Source organism: Convolutriloba macropyga, chromosome 1 (assembly GCF_964194025.1).
Source record: "Convolutriloba macropyga chromosome 1, txConMacr16.3, whole genome shotgun sequence".
Taxonomy (NCBI): Eukaryota; Metazoa; Xenacoelomorpha; order Acoela; family Convolutidae; genus Convolutriloba; species Convolutriloba macropyga.
In genome coordinates this window covers 33,090,627-33,112,548 of record NC_134468.1, presented here as the reverse complement: position 1 = coordinate 33,112,548, position 21,922 = coordinate 33,090,627, and the positions used below count along the sequence as shown (strand labels likewise).

Genomic DNA, 21,922 nt, shown 5'->3' with positions numbered 1-21,922 from the left:
ATGGGGTCAACCGAGCAGTTCGAACCAAATTTCGATAGTTCTCTTCTTTCAGAGACAACTTTTGTGACACCCAACGCAGACTGCAGCGAATGCTACAGTATCCTTCGAAACGTACAGAACCTCAACCAACACAACACCTTTGATTTCATAGACTCCCAAGGTATGCAATGCTCCACAGAAAAAACGTGCCAATCGAACACCAATTATAGATATTTTTGAGGACTGAACTAAACTCTAAGAACTGAAACATTTCCAAATAGTTACCATTTTAATGAACCTCTAAACAATTAAATTGTGTGTGCTGTAATAATTTTTTTGTGTGTGATTATGTAAAAAATTTCAAGTTGCAATGGTAAATTTAATTGAACATCATAATGTCTCTTTTTGTTTAGAGAATAAAATGGGAAAGGGAAGGCAGAATCAAAAAGTATTCCGTCAAATTGTTAGTTAGTGAGCGTTGACAGAAATCAATATCACATGTTATAGCATTAAAAAAATGCAAGCAAAGTTCTGTTTGAAACACATAATGAAGAAGGAGAGGGTTTGAAATGGTAAGAAGTCAATTTTTGTAGGAATTCTGTAAAAGTGCAAAAATATCACTACCTAATATAAAAAACTTTTTTTTGTTCACTATATAGTAAAAAGTAAAGAAGGTTTTTAAATTGTAGAAAGTCAATTTTCATATGTAGGAATTCTGTAAATGTGTAAAATTCTCTCTACTTAAGTAGTTATAAAAACTTTTATTTTATTTACCATATAGTAAAAAAAGGTTTCTAAATGGTAAAAAGTCAATTTTCTTATGTAGGAAGTCTGTAAAAGTGCAAAATTCTCACTACTTAAGTAGCTATAAAATGTTTTATTATTTTAATTACCATATAGTAAATAAAAGGTTTTAAATGGTAAAAAATAAATTTTCATATGCAGGAATTCCGTAAAAGTGCAAAATTCTCACCACTTAAATAGTTATAAAAAAACTTATTTTATTCGTCATTTAGTAGAAAGAGATTTTTGAACATTAAAAAAATCATTCTTTAAATAGAGTGCATTTTGTTATTCCACAACCACACTTATGATTTTCACCAAATGACATTTGTTAAATGTGTTACCAGTATTAGTGGTAAATATCAAATCCTTATTTTCAATTGCTTGCTACCTATCTATCTATATAGCTGCAATTTTGCTTTTGCACAATGATAAGATAGAATGTTTAGTATTCCAAAGAATTACTTTGTGACCACACAAACAAGCTGATAATAGAAGATTAGAACAATTTTAGTCAATAGTATAAGAATGCTGCCAAGTATTCCGGAAAACTAAAAGTGAAAACTGATAATACGGTTGAAAAAACAACGGAATTTCGATACACCCCTCGAAGTGTAGAGAAAATCTGAAACAAAGTTTTGAAGAGTATTTTGAACACTTGAACCCTTTCTCGACAGAGAAGTGTGTATTGTAATTATTCTGCGTCAGCTATCTTTCATTTGGTAGATGAATTATATAACTACAACTACACGATAACCTTTTACCCCGCATGTGGAAATAATGGAAATGAGTAAATCTGAGCAGGAACACACCGCTTATTGGTAAAAATTCAACATGGGTTAAAGTTGACCTACACTCCTACCAATAGTTGCGTTTCAAACTTGGAAATTTGTGTCAAAATTCAAGCACACCCTTATAGGGAAGTTGTTCTCGTGTAAAACACAACTTTCAACCAACTAACACTCCCTATAATTGTACCAGTAAACTGTTGTTACAATTTGACTTCATTTGCTCAGTTTATTTCTCAGTAAAACAGTCAGTCGAAATTTCGAAATAAAATTTGATAAACTCAAATGACGCAACCGTGTGAAATTTGCGCAAAGGAACTGGCCGACAAAAGAAGCTTTCGAAGACACAAAAAGACACAAACAGAGCGTTCATGGAGTTCAAACGGAATTTCCAGCGTTGGAGTTTGGCACTTGTGGTTTTGAGACTCACAACTTTCTGATTATGAACCAACACAACCGACGGTAGCACGGTGGAAAAGTTCAAAATCAGTGTGCCTACTGCCTTCTGGTTTCCAACAACCAGAGTAACTTTCATCAACATCTGAATAATGCTCACTGATTGCCTGTTTGGAACCGAGGCCAAAGCAATAATCAAGCAGTACCAGTACAGTCGGCAACTCGAGGTGCCCTGGAGATGTACGAGATTGAAGGTAATGATCACACTGTCGTTTTGTCTTTCTTGAACTTATAGAGATATCAAATTAATGAATCAATGAACTTATAGGTCAAAAGACCCTTGAAGGTCCTCAGAAAGTTCAACTTTCTCTAAGCATTACACTCACTTAGGGGATTAATGAAGAAGAAAAATACGTTACAATTTACGCTAACGGTGAATTGCAACTTGTGTACACGGATGATCTCCGAAGTGCAGTTCTTTGAGTCCGTGCAGCATATTGTAAACGTGGTTTCAATGTATGCCACAAGTAGAAGTGGTTGGATTTTTTAAAAGGTAGAAAAACTCGAAATTCTTTTTGCAAAGTTCAATCCTATTCGGGGATCAACCTATATCACACTTCCAACTGAACTTAGTGCTCTAAAATGCCTGCTCAAAATCAGAGATTTTAACGATCCAAACTGTTTCTTGTATTGTATCACGGCTGCATACCATTTGCAGGGGAAAGGTTGCCCCCTCACGAAACCTGAGGATCGGTACTGCAAAAGAAACAAAACCCGCAACATACTGTCGCTCAAACCCTCTAACTCATCAAGCAGAAGAAGATTTCCTGATGCCGATGCCAATTGACAAAATCAGCGCGTTTGAAAGATGTAATAAAGTAAAAGTGAACACTTTTCGATACGAAAAGAAAAGTTTGTATCCTTTCCGCTTTCAAAGCCCGGCTCTGATTTTGTCGTTTTTCTCCTACTGATAACTGATGGTGAACGTTATCACTACGTGCTAATAACAGACCTGGTAAACTTCAAAAAGTGCAAGGGCGGCAGATCAATGAACGCGTGAAAATGTTTCGCAACTGTTTTCATGTTTGTTCGAACAACGAAACGCTTCAAAAATACAAAAAACTTTGCTATCAATTCGAAACATGTCAAGCTCTGCTACCTGAGCCAGACAGCAACAGTCTTGCTTTCAAAAATTTTCAAGCAAAAATAGCTCTTCCACTGGTTGTCTTTTTTGACCTAGCGTCAATCATTGTTCCGGTATCATCAAATGAACAGAATCCGCAGACTTCAGGAACTCGTGTTTTGGACACACACATTTCGAGTGGTTACTGTTATGTAGCCATTTCACATGGAAGTCCAAATTTGAAGTTCTTTCATCTGTACAGAGAAGAAGATTGCATGCAAGTTTTTGTGAATCAAATGGAGACACTAGCAAAAGATATCTACGAAAAAAATTAAAAACACAGGTACTTCACAGGAGCAATTGGACAAGCAAAAGAGCTTGCGACTCAGTGTTGGAAATGTGAAACTACTTTTTCTGAGCACATCGAAAAAGGCCTGGATCACTGCCATTTCTCGAATCAGTTTCTTGGCTGGGCTCACACAAAGTGCAACCTACAGCGCAGAACACAGAGCATCGTCCCCATAATCGCACACAACTTGTCAGGATATGATTTGCATCATGTTGTAAAAAGTCTTCATCACTGCAACCCTTACAATGAATTTTCAATAATTCCTCAAACTGATGAGAATTATATAAGTTTTAGCTTTAAAGTTTGGATCAAAGATATTTTTAACAAAAACCGAAACGTCATACCCATATACGAAGAACTTCGCTTTATCGATTCTCTTCGTTTCATGCATTCGTCTTTGGATAAACTAGTTCAGTGTTTGCCTGAAGATAGTTTCGATATACTCGACAACCATTTTGTATACTGTGACCAAAATAATGTGAAACTACTGCACGGTAAAGGATTCTACCCCTACTCCTGCATGGACACCTTCAGAAAGTTCAAGTTGAAAAAATTGCCGCCTAAGAAGTTCTGGGTCGACAAGATCAAATCAGGAAAAGTCACAATAACCGAAGGTGACTACGAAAAAGCAAAGCTGATCTTCGAAAATTTGTATTGTAGAAACATGGGTGACTATCACTTTCTGTACTTGACAGACAACACCCTCCAGCTCGCCTATTGGTTTGCGTGGCTACGAGCAGTCTGTCTGGACTCGTACAGCTTGGACTGTGCTCAATACCTATCAGCACCACACTTAGCGGGCGATGCCTTTCTGAAGATATGTCACTACGACCTGGAACTTCTCACAGATCGCAACCATCTTGATCTTGCAGAAGAATGGTTCCGAGGGGGTATGTCTTCACTATACACAAAAAGACTGTGCACGCCAAACAAAAAATATCTGGAACGTTTTGATGACACGCAGAAATCAACATGTGGTCTCACCATACATGCTAATAACCTCTATGGTGGGTTCATGAAAGATTTCCGCTTGCCACTCAGTTCCTTCCAGACGGACACAGAAGTGACGATTGAACAAGTTTTGCAAACTCCAGACGACGCTGAATTTGGATATATTGTCTGCGTCGACGTGGACTACCCCGACTCAATTTACGATGCTCACGAAGATTTTCCATTGGCACCTACCCGAGAACCTGTGGACAGCATGTGGTTGAGCAGTTACCAGTTGGACCTTCTGGAAGAACGTCATCTCCCAAAAGTTTCAAATTGCAACAAACTGCTTCAAACACTCTATGATGAGAAGGATTATACACTACACTATGTAACGTTGAATAATTATGATCGCAACAGCCTTAAGGTCTCAAAACTCCGCAAGGTGCTCAAGTTCAGACAATCAAAGTGGATGGCAAAGTATATCGAACTGAAAACAAGATTGCGGCAAGCAGCGACCAGCAAAATTGCTGAAAATTTCAAACTCATGAACAACTCTGCTTTTGGAAAGTGTCGTGAAAGCACGCGAAACCGAGTTAACGCTTTCCGGGTCCGAGATGAACGATTTCTCCTCAACCACAAAGATAAGTTTAAAATGGAATCCTTTAAAATTTTTGATGGAAACATGGCAGTCGTGACAACAAGAAAAACGAAAATAAACTGGGTGAAACCTACAATAGTTGGTGGTTAAATTCTGGATCTTCCTAAAGCATTCATGGTTCGATTTCACGACGAGATTATGAAACAGTGGTTCAGGTGTGAAATTTTATTCTCGGATACGGATTCACTTACCTATGCTGTTGATTTTGATGACTTGAATGAGGAGCTGGCACGAGCAGAAGGGAACACAAAATTCGATTTCTCCAAGTACCCTTCTGATAACGCACTGTATAACACAGAAAATCATATGGTAACTCTTCAAATTTAACAACGAACTGGCAGGGTTGGTAATGGAAGAGTTCTGTGGCTTGAAAACCAAAATGTATTCAATACAAACGAAGGGTATGTGTAACAATATATCTTATTAAAACAAATTCCAGTTTGGAAACTAACCAAATTCATGAAAGCGTCTCTTTAATATAACAGGAACTTTGAAACCTAGATTAGGAAAGCAAATAGATTAAAATAGAAAATGGATTTTTTGTATTGTTCTTGCAGACTGTCAGGAGAAAAATGCAAAGGGAATAACACAAGAGGGGCGAAAGCAACTAAAGCAAACAAGAGAGTATTGAACAGCCGGGAAATTATCCGCGTAAAAAATGTGACCATCAAATCAGTGAAACCTGAGTTTATGACACTCGAACAAAACAAAGTTGCGCTTTCGGCCTACTGTGACAAGCGGTTTTACCTTGACCCAATAAATTCCCTATCATTTGGACATAAAAATATTAGAGAATTTGCTTTTCACAATTTTATATTAAATGATTGGGATTGGGAATCAGAAAACGAAAGCCACTTGGATTCAATTTCACAACCAACCCAGGAATGTGATATCTGAAAACAATAGTGTTTCTCCCCCGATCCAGGATTCAATCAGCCAGATTATTCAGAAAGTGAGCTTGATCAAGATATTGTTGACTGTAATGAACTCTAAGCAAGTTCTTCGCCAGCCCTTGCCAATTCGTTTCTAGAATTGGAAGCAGTTGAAAGCGAAGCAAGCAAAAATGGTGATATGTCTGATTTATCTACAAGTGAGATGTCTGACTAATCTTAGGAAACCATTTTCCCCCACTTGCATGCCTGATTTGACGCTTTCGGCTTGAAGCCATTTTAACTCATTTATCTGATTTGTCTTATAATATAACCAACACCAAAACGCAGACTTCTAGTATTTTAAAATTCAAGCAGTGAAGATAACTGATAACTTACATTTAGTGGTAGTTGAAGTGCTTGGAAAAATTATAAAAAGCATTCATATAAACTAAATACAAATTAATGTAAAAATGAAAATTTTATTATAAAAAGAAGACAAATAAAAAGTTTCTCTAACGTCGTTTTATCGGGATTCCGCGACGACTAAGAATAATTTCCACGCGGGATTGACTTTTAATATGATTAGTCAAACCATTTTGCATGGTAAAAATTTTGAAGCAAATTTTACGCCCTTAAACAGGGTTTTGGGTAAATATAGGGGACGCAATAATTGGTGAATTTTCACACTGGTGTTATCGTGTGTCAACTAAACGCCAAAATTTTCGGCGTTTAGAGTGACACAGAAGTTTGGAGTGTCACGGAAAGCAGTCCAACAAAGAACGTTTTCGCCTTGGTGGCATTTGGAATTCAAAATCTTGTACTGGGTGTGTAGGTTGTTTATAACTGTGGATAAAATGTTAAAATGGGCCCAGACCAAAACGAGATTAAAGTACCCTGGCGAGAACATAAGACGAATTAACTTTCAAAGCAAAAGCGGTGGTAGTTAAAATGGCTTCAAGCCGAAAGCGGCAACCAAACATGCAAGTGGAGGGAAAATTGTTTCCTAAGATTAGTTTCATGCATGGCATAGGGAAATAGTGAGAAAGACTTCCAAGTGTCCCACCCTGTAGTTTGCCCAGGAAGACACTTTTGTCCCCCCGTAGTGTTCACGGAAGACACTTATGCCCCCCGTAGTTTGCCCAGAAAGACACATCACTGTTTGCCCAGAAAGACACATAGTTTCCAAACAGTTTTAAAATTTCGCACGTGAACGGAACTTTCTTTTCGCCTAGCAAATGCCTGGTATATGTCAACAAATGAACGATTTCGACATACTAGTTGGTAATGTACAATGTCTGTCGTTTGTCCAAAATTGCAAAAAATAGAGTTATGTAAGAGAATGTAGATAAGGATTCAATTACATTGTTCTAGACAGTTTGTTATGTTTTTTTATATCAGTTTTAATTTGCGGGAACAACCAACTCGTTTTGGTTGCGATAAGGACAAAAGTCAATGTTTTTTCAAGTTTCACTTCTGACTTGATTGTTGCACAACATGCTCCATGGGGAAAGAGGAGACCAACTAACTCATCACAGACGGTCGACCAGATCGTCGAAGAGGGTGTAACCCAAGTTGCCTAGAGAACTGTTTCAAAAAACGGTCGAGAAAAATGGGCTAATCAGCCAAAACGCGTACGAGCGCGGAGACCGGGCGAACGTACGTGCCGTAAGCCGTTTTCACCTTCACCACACGGTGTTGTCCATCTCGTCCAGGGTAGACTTCGAGAACACGTCCAAGGGGCCAAATTCCACGTGGAGTCATATCTTTCAGAATCCAAAGGATGTCGTTGACTCTCAGTGTTGTTTGTTCACTATCGCTCCATTTGGACCTCTTTAACAGTGTCAATAGATACTCCTTGACGAGTCGTTTCCAGAAATGGTTGACCTTTTGCTGCACATTCTTCCAAGACTTGAAACTGGCGGGTTCTTGGCTGTCGAACTTTTCTGGTGGGAGAGAATTGAACGGTCTGTTGATCAGAAAATGGTTTGGCGTGAGAGGCATTTCTTTTTCCGGAAGGTCAGCGACAATCGTTAGTGGTCTGAAGTTCAATATAGCTTCGGTCTCGACCAACATAGTCCTGAACACATCAAGCGACAATCTTCTGGAGCCTAGAATGATCAATAGAGTGCGTTTGGCGGTCTGGATCAAGCGCTCCCAAATACCGCCAAAATGAGGTCCATAGGGAGGATTGAACTTCCAGGTTGTGTTCGTTGCTGCCATTGCTTTGTAGATTTTGTCGTTGTCGAGACGTTTCACAGATCTTTTTAGTTCCTCAGATGCTACAATCAATTTCTTGCCATTGTTACTGAGCATTGTTGTTGGCTGACATCTGCGGCTTACAAAACGTCGATAAGCGTTGAAAAAAGTGTCAGTGTTGAGATCAAGACAAGCTTCTAGATGAACACACCTAGTAACCAGGCAAGTGAAGAAGAGGCCGTAATGTTTTTCAATCTGTCCTTTAGCATCTTCCATATAAAAGGGTCCAAAACATTCGGCTCCGCTTTTAGCGAAAGGATACTGGATAGAGTATGTCGGAAAACGGCAGGCAGGAAGGGGAGCCATGACGGGTTGAATGTTTTGAGCGGCAAATCGTCTGCAGAGAAAACATCGGTACTTTATAATAAAAAGTGTTTTTCTGAGTCCAATGGTGTGGTATCTTTGCTGCACAAAAGCTTTCACTGGCTCTGTTCCTTAGTGAACGCAAATTTTGTGTGCATGCTCTATATAGAGTCTCGCTATCTTGTCTTTTGGGTGCAGTAAAATCGGAAATTTCTCGACTTCGAGGTTATCTGGCGCAAATTGCAATCTTCCGCATGACCGAAGGATTCCATTGTTGTCCAACATTGGGTTGAGCGAACGGATTTTGCACTTTAAATCTATCCTGGAACCACGTTTCAGGGCTTGGATTGTTGAGAAGAAGAAATTTTGCTGCGACATTTTGATCAGCCGATTTCTTGCAAGAATGACGTCCTCTGTTATATACTGCTAATCTTTAGGCCTTTGTTTTCTGATCCGAAAGACCAAACTGAAGACTGTTGCTGAAGTCAGGAGCAACTTGTTCCAAGTTGAGAACCGTGTCGGGTCGATTATTTGCTCCGACAAATTGCGTGAAATTTCATGCGTTGCTAACACATGCTTTGGAGTTTTCAGGAGCACTGAGCTGTCTTGCGGAAAGAAATGCTGGCGCTGTTAGAGGCGTGGCTGGTATTTTGTCTGGATTGAGACCACGGGTCCGTGGTCAGCTGGATTTTCTTTGGTGGTAACGTGTTTCCATTGGTAAGCATCAGTTGGTGCAAGAATTTCTTTGAGGCGATTCGCAACAAAAACAGGTTGCTTCTTGGTTGTGGATGACCAGTCAAGTACTACTTGACTCTCTGTCCAGATTGTAGAACGAGTAATGTGAAACGATGACTCTTTCATGATGGTTGCAAGAATGCGCACTCCGATGACTGCGGCTTTTAACTCTAATTTGGGTATGCTGATTTGTTTAATTGGAGCAACTTTGCATTTGCCTATTAAGTAACAAGTTTCAACATCGGTGGCTAAGTTAGGAACTGTTTTCAAGTATGCAACGGCTGCAACTGCTACAGCTGAGGCGTCGACAAATATATGGATTTCATTTTCACTTTCTGGTGAATGGCAACTCTTATTGAGAGTTCTGTTTAATGTCACTTCTTGTGAAGAAAAGTATAAGTCCAAATTCTTTTGAAGTGGTTTAACTACTTGAGGGGCAATTTGTTCATCCCATTTTTTCCCAAGTTTCCACAGTTCTTGAAGAACTATTTTGAAACGGATCGTTGATGGCGACATTATCCCTATTGGGTCGAAGATCGAGGAGACAAGACTAAAGATCTTACGTTGAGTGTACGCTAAGGCATCTTTTGGGAAATCAGTGAGGGGTTTCATAAGAAAGCAGTCTTTCTTAAGCTTCAATTTAACACCAAGAACTCGACCAATATATGTCTGGTAGTCTTTGTCTTCTGGAGGGATTTGGTTTAGGACTATAGAGCTGTTTGAAACAAATTTTATGAGTCGAAACCCACCTGTTTTTAGACAATGTTTTGTTTCAAGAACTGCCTTACAAGCGTCTTTTTCTGTTGCATGTGATTGAATGTAGTCATCCATGTAAAAAAGCTTTCTGACGGCTTCGAGGGCCTCTGGGAAATGTTGAATGTTCTCTTTGGCACACTGGTTAAGAACGTATATTGCGCACGAAGGCGAGTAATTTGCTTCAAAGATGAGTCTGGTAAATTGGTATTGTTGTATCTGATTGTCTGCTAACCAGAGAAATCGATGAGCGGATTGATCAATCTGATTTATGGCGATTTACATATACATGCCTTCGATGTCCGCAAGGACTGCAACGGGATGTTCTCGAAATCTCATCAGGACACCTAAAAGGTTATTAAGGAGATCGGGTCCTTTAAGGAGGTTTGAATTAAGCGATTGGCCGCGGAATTTTGAAGTGGCATTTGCAACTCGGCGGACTTTTCCGGGCTTATTGATATTTTCCGCAGGATGGTGTGGCTGGTACCAAATTCTGTCTGGTTGAGGATCTTGCGTTTCCACCGGTTTGACATAGTTTTTCTCAAGGTCTGTCAATGTCAAGAGAGTCTTACTGTTTTCTTCTTGCAACAAAGGTTTACGTTGAATGCGTGTGTTGAGGCTTTTGACTTGTTTCAGTGCAGAATGGAAGTTGTTTTCCAAATTTATTTCTGATTTCCAGGGCAGTTTGATTTAATATCTCTCACCATTGTGATTGATAGAGTTCTTCAAAATATCAAGAAACTGTACTTCTTGTTTTGTGTGAACTTGTTCACGGTCCTTCTGAATGCCATCGGCTTCAATACTCCAGAACTGTTGAACAAGTTCGTCAAGTCTGGGTTCATCTCTTCTGTTTCTTGACACATGGAAAAAAAATTTCTTCTTACGCTGACTTGCGGGCTGCTGAGTGGTGGCTGAGATACAGTTCTCATATTCACCGGCGAGTGTCCAACCAAGTTTAGTTTTCACACTAAACGGTTGATTTTGATTGCCAGGTATAACATGAGTAGGGTAGGTGAATGCGAATGCATTAACACCGAGGAGGGCGCCGATTTTGCCATCGGGAAATTTGCAATATTAGGGAAATGTATGTGGCGCAAACTGTTGAAGGCATCACAAATTTGATTAAGTTTAAACATTTTTGCAGCTGTGACGTTCAGGGACGGCGTGCTGAACGTTCGAGAGAGTTCAAACGATATTTCAATTGACTTATATGGAGTTATTGTGACTGGCTCAACAATTTTTGAGAGGGACATGCTGTTCTCTGTATTGAGAAATTGTAGTGGTACTGACTGTTGAGTTTCACAGGGAAGCTCAAGAAATTCAGCTCTGGCGTCCAATACTAAGCTGAATTGGCTACCGGGATCTATGAGGGCGTAGGTATCGAATGCTTTATCCCCCTTGAGGAATGAAACCGGAATAAGCCGCAATTGCTCATACTAATTTTTCGGTGTTTCTGAGCACTGGTTAATGCTGAACGATTGGTTAATTGCATTGCCGTTTAAATTACGTTGTTGTACGTTTTGATGGCTTTGGTTGTTGAAAGTTTGGCCATAACGGCTGTTGGGGGCTTTGTTTGTTTGACTTTTCTGTTGAGAAGATGTATTTGGATTTTGACTTGAATCTTTACTACTAGACGAAGCTGTTGGGTTGCTACCAGAAACAACTTCAGTAGAAAAGGCTGCTGTAGGGCGTTTGATTTTTGCTTGGCAGGATCATGAAGAGTTGTGTGGTGGAATCCACGGCAAACCTGACATCGTTTTTGCGATGGGCACGATTGTTTGTGGTGTTTGTTGCGCAAGCAGTTTGTACTCAAATTGTTTTGGCTGACAAGGTTGTATCGATCACCTGGTGAGCACAACTGATACTCAGGGCATGTGGCAATGCTGTCTTCTTGTTTGCACTTCTCACAAGATCGTTTTGTGTTAAAAGTTTTAATCGGAACTTTTTGTGATGTTGACGGTTGTTTTTGCTGAGGCGCAAAGTTCCAATGTTTTTTTTTACTGTTTCCCGCTGATGCGTTGTTGACTGAAAATGGGAGGTTGCTATTGTATGGCTTGGTTTGCAGGTTGTTCGGGTTGACAAACTTTGAGGCTTGAGAACTGATGGTTCTTTGATTGCGTTCTCGACCCACTTTGTCGTAGATTTGAGCTTGGAGCTCTAACCATTTTTGAAAATCCATAAGAGTCGGGTCTGAGCTGAGCTCGGTAAGACAATGTTCAGTTCATTTCAGAACCAAATGATGTGGTGTTTTCTCTTTGGCTTTCTTAATGAGTGTTGTAGACTGGAGGTCTGCTGTAAAGCCAAGGTATTGGAAGACTTGCACAAGTCTTTTCAAAAATGAGGAAAAGGCAATGAAGCTTTGCTTGTTTTGGAAGTTCATTTGCCAGTTTTCGCGCTGGTTAATGAACGCAATGACAACTATAGTACGATCACCGAAATTTCGGATTAGTTCATTCAGTGCTGTCTGATAATAAGATGGATCGCAGGAGTAAGCATGAATCAAGTCCTTTGCTTTCCCACTTACAGAATTCTGCATGTAGGTTATACGATGCATGTCTGTAATGGAAGTGTTGTTGTGAATCATTGTGTTGAAGTTATTGATCCACTCGTGAAAGTGGATAGGGTTACCATTGAAATTCTGAAGTTTCAGAGGTGGCAATTTGATTGAATGTTTGAAATCAATATTTCCTCTTTCCCGTGTTACATTAGTGTTCGAGTGCACTGAGCTAATATGTTTATTGACAGTGGGAGTAAACTCTGGTTGATTAAAGGCTGGCTGAGCTGATTTTGTCCAACAGGATTTAGCTGTTGATTAATTCACATTGGGCCATGGATCGTGGAAGTTACTGGGGCTTGAAGGTTTGATTGAATTTGAGAGCCAGGAACAAACTGGTTGGTACACAACTGACTGGGTTGTGCCATATTTTGATAAACTGAGAGGCCTCTGCTGACGAGGCCGTGTTGACTGTTCATAGTTTGTGGAAATTGCAGAGGAGCTGCAATTACGTTTGATTGTGAAGCTACCTGGTTTGGCAGAAAATTAGGAGCTGCAGGATTTAGGACGGTAATTTGATGCGGTTGTTCCATGAGTTGCAGGGTAATTGGAGGGACACTTTTGGAGTGTACCCCAGTTATAGGATTAATACATTGAGTGGATTGTAGGCAATTGTTTTCTGCGACTATTTTATCAGTTTTACTTGGAAGATGTGAGGTTCTGTTTGCCACTGTGGGTAAGCAGGGGAGTTTTTGCAGATCACAGTTCAACAGTTGACTATCGAGGTATCCATTTGTTCCTCTTTGAACTCGAGAAGGTCCAAAATTCTGTTGCAGATTGGGAAAATTACGACATTGAGGATTTCTGTTGGCATTTGAATCCTGATTGTTCTTTGCTTTGGCAAATTAAAGGTTTCCTCCAATGCCCAGTTTTGGTCAAATAGACCATTTGCACGTAATTGAATAGTTGGATCTGCCAAATTGAAGGGGTTTGAAAGTGAGTGATTACTTGAAAGGTTCAAATTTTGGATTGGAGGCAAAAGGTTCTGCGACGTGTTAAAGTTGTCACTCAAGTTGATTTGAGCCGTTTCGATTTCGAGGACATCTCTATTTACCAGATTGGAGGAAATTTCGAGTTTCCCTAATCTTTTCGGAGATGTGAATTCCTGGCTGGTATATTTGTCAAAGTAGAGAAAAGGATTGCGAGCATTTGTTTGGTTTTCAAGGTTATTTTTCGATTTTAGAAGACTTTCACGAACTTCCTTTTTAGGACTTCTTTGGTGGGCTTCAAACACATGTTGTATTGGAAGTCCTGGTTCATTAGATGTTTGTAGAAACAATGATGGTTGTCTTGGCCGTGGTGGTATTGGGGGCGGCTGATTGATGATGTTTCTGCTGGTCTGCTTTTCTTCTAAATCGCGCTGATGCTGGATTCGTTCCTTGTCGTCACTGGGCGCAGGTGTTGATTGCCGAGACAAGTTTATTCTGCTGGAGATTGTGCTGACATCATCTCTAATGCGACTAGAAGACTGACTGAGCTGGCCATCATTGTTCAACAGATCGACTTGCAGTTCCAATTCATTGAGTCGAGTTATTAATTTCGTTTGCCTATTCAAAATTGATGATGCAGTGCTTTGATGGGGCTGCTGTCTCATCACTTCCACTGAGAGTTTCCTGAGCTCCGCTTTCTGGCCTTTGATCTTGTTGATCATCAAGGACAATGATCGGAAACTCCTTTTCTGCTCCACAGTTTTTTCAAGGAGATCGAGCAGTTTCTTCATTGACATTTCTGTCGCTTTGAACATATTGATGGCAAACTGACATTCAGCGCTGTTCTGCTTCAACATCTTGGTGGCTGTTGCTTTGTTGAAGCTGATTATTGATGCTGTTGGTGAAGAAGCTCGTTACTGAAGGTGAAAAACGGCTTTGAGAACCGGAGCGACGCAAATTTTTGATTTGAAAATGGTTGTCTAAGGTTTGAATGCTAATGATCCTAGTTTTTTCTTGTTCAAAAGACCAGCGCCGCTACTTTGCTCAAAAGTTATGTCCTAGGATGTGTTTTATGTGCTAAATCTAGCTTTTTGCTCTAAAAAAAAACTAAAAGCTTTTCCGAACGTTCGAGCGTTTTAACCGTTTTTCGTTCAAGACCTAAATAATTGCTTGTTTTTTGTTGAAGTAACACAAGTTTCGCTTCAATAGCTGGGAACTGTTTGAACTAGTGTGTGTGTGTGTGGCTACTGTGGTTTACAGGAAAACTGTGCCTTGCTACAATTATGCAGTTGAACCAATATTAGACCCGAACTCGAATAAATGTTACATTAAACTCCTTTTTCTTGAAAACTTCAATAAACTCGTCTGTTTCTCTCAAATACGAATAAATTACCTACCAGAAAGCTTATAAAGCTACCCAAGAAACTTTTCTTAGCTCTTTAACCCTAACCGAGCACTATGATTAATAAATACATCTCACAGTTTTTTTCCGAATTTATAACTTTGAAACCAGTTCTTTTTTTAGGAGTTTATTGTTGTTGTGACGGCTAAAGAAAAGAAATTTGTAAAAATGCGATACGTTTAGGCAACAAGAGTTACAGAAGGGCTACTCAATGTTAGAAAATTGGAGAGACGAGTCATATTGTGGAAATCTTTAGAACTCTTTAGTGTATTGTCTTTTTTCGGGTTTTGCAAAAACTTTTTCGTTTTCTTTAAAACTGTGTGACTTTATCTGTTATTTTTCACTTTTTCTTCGTTATCTTTAATATGCATTGACTGTACTAAACTTTCAAAGCTCTTTCCGACAGATAACGTCTGAGATCTGCGTTTCAAAATAACTGAGAATAGGAAAAAAATATCAAATTTCCTGGTGACTACTGGAACCAATTTTCTTCGAAAACTCCTCTTCTGCTTATGGTAACGTCTGAAACCAATAAGGATAAAAGGACTTTGCAGACGGCTACGTCTGAGACCGAGGACTTCTGCAAAAAATCAAGTTTCGGAGATTTTTTCCAAAATAAAAATTAAAATGTTATTTATTTTCGTCAAATGAAAGTTTTGATATTTGGTGTGGCGCCTAAAGACTTTCTATTTACTTCCCTATACAGGTGAAACTATCAAACCGACTTAAAACGACTTGTTTTAGGGGTTTGTTTAGTGGTTTAATTGGCAATTCAAATGAATATGTCGTCAGAAAACTAACTTGTGTTTTTGAATTTTCTGAGTTCAAAAAATTTTTTCTGACATTTCTCATTTATATGATACTGATTGGATAAATCGATGGAAATGGCTTTCTGTTTGACTGCAAATGACTTCAAGAGCGTGTTTTATTGGTTTATTCCGCAATTGAAACGGATATGGATTGAGAAAACTAAATTGTGTTTTTTGAACTTTCTGAATTAAAATTTTTTTCTGATATTTCTTATTGATATGATACCGATGTAATATTCGATCAAAGTGGCTTATTGTTTGATCGAAATCTAATTCAGAAGAGTGGTTTAATAGTTTTTTCCGCAATTCAAACGGATTTCTAGTCAGAAAATTAAATTGTGTTTTTTGAATTTTCTGAATTCAAAAAATTTTTTCTGACCTTTCTTATTGATATGACGCTGATGTGATATATCGATCAAAGTGGCTTTTTGTTTGATCGAAAATCAATTCAGAAGAGTGGTTTGATAGTTTTTTCCGCAATTCAAGCGGATATGTAGTCAGAAAACTAAATTGAGTTTTTTGAATTTTCTGAATTCAAAAAATTTTTTCTGGCATTTCTTATTGATATGATACCGATGTGATATATCGATCAAAGTGGCTTTTGTTTGATCGAAAACAAATTCAGAAGAGTGGTTTAATAGTTTTTTCCGCATTTCAAACGGATATGTAGTCAGAAAACCAAATTGTGTCTTTTGAATTTTCTGATATAAGGAACATTTCTCTGATTTTTGTGTTGTTTTTCCGCAGATTTTTCTTTAAAAGCAATAAAATTGCCTTTACTCGCTTTGAAAATAATGAAACTAGTCAGGGTTCATGAATCGCGGTGTTATAGTAACAAAAAAGGTTTTTTCGGGGGACAAATATTAATTTTTTGGAGGCTTTTTGTCTAAAAAAATAGAAATTTTGGATGGCTCTAACCGGGGAACAGGACATCAGAGGTAACGTCTGAGACCTCGGGCGGACTTCTGCTGGTGTAGTCTTAAACCAGTAAAAAAATAGATTCTCTCGTCGGGGTAGCCCAAACTTGGCTTAGTCGCTGAAAAAATTGCTTGTCTTTTTTTGTGTCTTTTCTGTGTCTTTTCTTTGTCTTGACCGGCTGCCAGCTTTCGGGTTCCGTTTACTGTGCTCGGCACTTGATGGTTGCACTGACCGCTGATGCTTTCTTCAGTGCGTCGCACAAGTTGTGGAACAAAGAAACTATTTGCCAGTAACAGGGGAGACTTTTGTCCTCAAAATTGTTTTGGGGAAAGAAGGTTTTCTTCTTTGAACGAGGGGTAAACCATAAAATGTAAGAGAATGTAGATAGGGATTCAATTACATTGTTCTAGACAGTTTGTTAAGTCTTTTTTATATCAGTTTTAATTTGCGGGAACAACCAACTCGTTTTGGTTGCGATAAGGACAAAAGTCAATGTTTTTTCAAGTTTCACTCCTGACTTGATTGTTGCACAACAAGTCATATTATTGAAGCCATGGTAGGTGGCTTGTTATGAAGCTAAAAATTGGAAAAAAAATTTAGCTGAATTTGGCTAAATCGAATTAGTGTTTTTCTGATCAGTTTCTTAGTAGCGTTTAGAACAACGGAAATATTTTCCGGAAACACGCATCTACGTGCTCATATTATTCATTTTGGACAAATATGTGAACGATTGACAAGCAGTGCCAACTATAATCGCATGGCGAGACATAGCGATAAAAGACTAAACATCGGTGGAATCATTTGGATACTGAAATGATGCAGGAAACACCTTGCGAATCATAAGCCGTCACGTACTTAATTTCCTCGAACATATCTACGGTTCCTGAGTTCAACCGTTCAGACAAAAGTGCTGGTATTTGAACACTAAAAGGTCGATTTACCATAATTCAAAATATTCTTTACAAATGTGACAATTTACAACGTTAACGTATCTGCTCTTCACTTGGAAACATTATACAAGCAAGCGGAACCAACGACCATAGCAGCACCAACGAGAAATATTGGAGTGAGTTGAAAATCGAACAAATATACCGAAACAAGACATGAAATAATTACAGCCATTGAAGTTGCGAACCCTTTAAGGATATTATCAGCATATTTCACAACACATGCAATTATTAGTCCCCCCAGAGCTTGATTAAAGATGACAGCTATTGTCCATCGGTTATAGCCGTAAAAGAAGCCAAGTTCCATTATTTGACGCCCATCATTGATTAATACACCACCCATACCAAGTATAAGACCGAATAGTGCAAGCTGTATGTTTCGAAGCCACAGTGAACCTTCACTCCTTTTCAAGATCTTTTCTAAGTAGACGCCAGAAAATCCAGACGTTAAACACATGACCAGAATTGCTCCAAATCCAATCATTGCATTATGATTTCCCGAATTCCCCTCTGCTGCTGGTTCGCTGGACACAGTTCCTTCTAACTGCACAGCAGCGATCCCGGATGTCAAAATAAAAAGAGAGATCCATTTTTTGGCCGAGAGCTTTTGCTGCATAATTAATGTCGCGAACAGTGCTGTCGTGAGAATCCTGGTCTGAAAAAGTACTTGAAATGTTGCCGCGGGTAGATTTGACACTGCAATGTAGAACAGGTTGTTCTGAACGACGTAAAGAACTGCGGGCACCGACACTCTCAAATTGTCCCAGGGGTCATTAATTATGTGGTTGTTTATCTGTGCAGTCAACCCCCTTAGCCCGCCCTCATATAATATGATCATCAACATGCTGGCAATCAGTTTCACCAGTTCTTGCATGCAAACAGCAGTTGTTGAGAAGTAGCGATCTCCGGGCAGGATTCGCGAGTACCGTGTGACCAAAACCAAAATGGCGTTTTGACCAGCTAGGATGATCAAAGACATGTAACGCTTGCGCTGTGACGATTGATCAACTGAAATTGTGGGAAGTTCTTTTCGGTCTTCATCTTTAGATGAAGATTTTTCTGTTTGTATTTGTTGAGCATCGCCGTCGGCGTCAATAAAAACAACCCAGTCACTTTTGTCATCTGTATTCTGTTGTTTACTCATAACTGACAGTTCTGTATATAGTCTATTATGCATGCAGTTTCTGTACTAGATGGTTTATTTGTAAAACACGAGGCTAACGATCAATAACATGTGCATTTTAGTCAGTAAAAGTAATTCGCCTTTTATCGAAAGTTTGATAATCAAGATACACATCAGTTTTGTAAATGCATTGATAAGTTTCAACTTGTTAGATATTTTCAACAAAAACTCTTTAAAATTGTTATTTGATGACACAAACAATTTTAACCTTTAGTTGATCAAAGCTGAATATATTTTCTGTTCGGCTTTGTAATGGCCAAGGTTGCATCGGTTTTCTTCAGCTCAATATTGGGCATTGAGATATGTTTTTTTCTACTGTGCAGCAGCGCGGTAATTTTTTCCGATTTTCTTCGAACTAAGTAAACATTTTTGTGTTTAATTAAATGGAGCCGGATATGTTTTAATGTCAATTTTTGTTATAAGAACTAACAAAACTCTCGAGCGATCCTGAATGATGTGCAACAGCTATTATCACGAAGTCAGAAATGAAAAGAACTTAAAATCTGATTCGGTTGCAAACAAAAATTGAACAACAGTTCGCATGTCAAACAGCGAGAAGACAACTAACACATCAAAACTTCAACCCAGGGCCGAGGTTTTAGCTTTGATCCACCCCTAATTAGCAAAATATTAGTTTGTAATGCATATTCCACTCAGTGTTATTTAGAGTGGACTGATAAAAGATTACACTTTTTTCCATCCTTATGCTTAGTATCATTTTTTAAACTCTTCCAACCTTGTTGTTTCTTTATAAGTGTACACAAGAAAGAAGACTGACTCCAACTATACGCCACCAACAACTAATAGACAAACTTTTAATCTAGACAAGGTTGACCGCTAACTGTTTTTGCGTTGCAATCAAAACTAAAATTTAACTCCTCCGTTCATTAACTATACGATTGTACAACTCTGAGGCCTGCTTAAAAAAGCCGTCGATAATTAAGGCAACGAACTAGCAAACAAAACTGCTTTTCAAGCTGGTTATAACTTAAACCAAACTTTTGATTCAAACCAAACTTTACTTGGTTCAAACGAAACGCGCAACTTTGCTGGATGAGGCGCGAGACATTAAAATTGGCCAAAAAGTTAGGATAAGGGCTGTTTCCTTTTGCTTTTGCCTATCGCTCCAATTTTTAAGGGTGCAATAGTATAATATAATCGATTGAGGATAACTATTTTACAAAGTGTAGATGAAACATATGGAAATTTTGATTCAGTGAAAAATTTGGCAGAAAAACTATGAAAATGAAAAAATGTATTCCATGAGAGAAAAAATAAACACTGGAATAGTAATGCAAGGTAAAAATTTAAAGTGTAATTATTAGAGTAAAATAGTTTTACACCCTTGCACTCTTATTTTGAAAAATTACGTCATAGTTAAACTCTTCCACAATTGAGAAGAGAAATAGGAGTGTAATTTTTATTATTTTTACAATCTGTACCTTCTATTCTCCGTTATGTTTGAGAAAAATCCTTGACCCGGGTACTTGGATTGCTATTCTCCCTTGCTGTTCGTTTTGTGAAAAAGTATCCATTAAAAAGCTGTCAAAGATCATAGCTCTTAGAAATTTGAAATCTGTGATTTGAAGATGTTGAAAAGGAACCAAGTTCCTTTATACTTTTCAGTCCCCCAAACCTTTTCGTTTTTCTTGCTCAGTGCTTTAATTCCCGATCAACCTTGATTTTTATTGAAGAATTCAGAATTGATCGACCATCACTTCCAATATTATTTATAGTAAGCGGTTTCGTTTTTTTGAACAGAACTTGTTTGCTCATGGCGCAATTTGTAATGTATCTATTGAGGTGAAATGTATCTAATTGTTACCATGAGTGCATCTCCCAGAAGTTAAAATATTGTTGCGTGTTTTCTTGGCATGCAAGACTTCGGACAAGGAGGTTAGATTCCTGGCGTGTTTTCGGGTCAAAAAAGGGCTTTGAAATTTGCTCGACTGAGATTTAGGAGTTTTTGATTTTTTACAGATGTTAGTTAGACATTTGACACTTTAGCACATTTAAACTCTGATTTTGATGGTAACTTTGCAAATTTTGTGTAAAAACAATATTCACAAACGATCTAATTGATTTTTTATTTGTCCCTAGAAGTGAGACTGCGATGAGTTGTCCTGAAAGGATGCTTGCGTGGAATGGCTGGATACGAAATATGGGCTAGCTTCATTCTCAGATTTAAATGTCTCATTTCAAAGCACGGGCTTTATTCGGTGTTTAGGTATCGTTGGATAAAAATATATTCAATTCCGCACAAGTTCTGCGAGGAGTGGGTCCTCGTCCGGGATCCAAATCAAAGCACCGCTAAGACTAATTGACTTAGGATTAATTGCCCTCGCTACAGCAAAGATAATAGGAACGTGAATTTGTCTTTATCCCACACCAGTGTCGCTACCTACATATATTAATCAAAATTTCGCCAGCACAGGTTAGGGTTCCCTCTGTCGTGCTCAAGAACAAACAGCCAGCCAAACATCACTGATAAAAATTTTGAAAGTTTAAATGATATTCACTGGTCAGTGAAAACGTTTATCTCGATTAGCGAAGCATCAGATCTATATCAAACATCAATGATTAGTGATAGCAACAAGCAAAATCATAGCAAACAATAATTAAGCAAAAGCCTTAGGCAAGTACAGTAGACAGCAGCCTCATTAAAATAAAAAATTTAAAAGAACAAAAAAGAGTAGCGCGGCTAAAATGAAAATTAGTGCTGTAATAGAGAAGTTTGAAAATTAAAAACTGCGACTCTTTTCTAAGACATTCAACATGCCAAACAAGTCCAAACTTTCACCAATAGCAAAGAACAGCCCTAGAAAAAAATTCAGCTGAAGGTGACAGTGGAACGCAGTAAAAGAAATCTTCGAAAAGCAAAGCACTAGAAATGGAGGTCAAAGCATGCTACGCAAAACTTTGGAACTCTTGAAGTCACAGAAAAATAACTGGGACAGAAATTGCGGTGAACACATGAAGCTAAAGCTAACAAGTGTAGAGTTGAAAACTCTTGCTAATGAATCTGCTGAACGATACAATCATGCTGAATTGTAAACAGAGAGCAAACGCAACCAGAACGGACGCAAGTGATACCTAATCTGCTCTCAACACACCAACAGCGCGTTCCCCTAATCTACAGAAAAAACAGTACCCCTTACACAATAGAGAAATGAAATCCCAAAGCGGCACTAATCAGAAGACTAACACTGCTATCCAACCGCACTCAGAAGACCGAGAGTTCTCAACCCCTTC

The 21,922-nt window shown here is 38.5% G+C and overlaps 1 protein-coding gene and 1 pseudogene across 1 annotated transcript; one reads left to right on the top strand and one right to left on the bottom strand.

The window, feature by feature from the left end:
* Window positions 1-5,099, top strand: LOC142339108 (uncharacterized). The gene is made up of 2 exons (XM_075388884.1): window positions 1-160; window positions 3,847-5,099. The coding sequence occupies exons 1-2, from the start codon at window positions 1-3 to the stop codon at window positions 5,097-5,099; spliced, it is 1,413 nt and encodes a 470-aa protein (XP_075244999.1).
* Window positions 5,100-17,436: 12,337 nt separating this feature from the next.
* Window positions 17,437-18,764, bottom strand: LOC142348281 (UDP-N-acetylglucosamine transporter pseudogene; annotated as a pseudogene).
* Window positions 18,765-21,922: the final 3,158 nt, after the last annotated feature.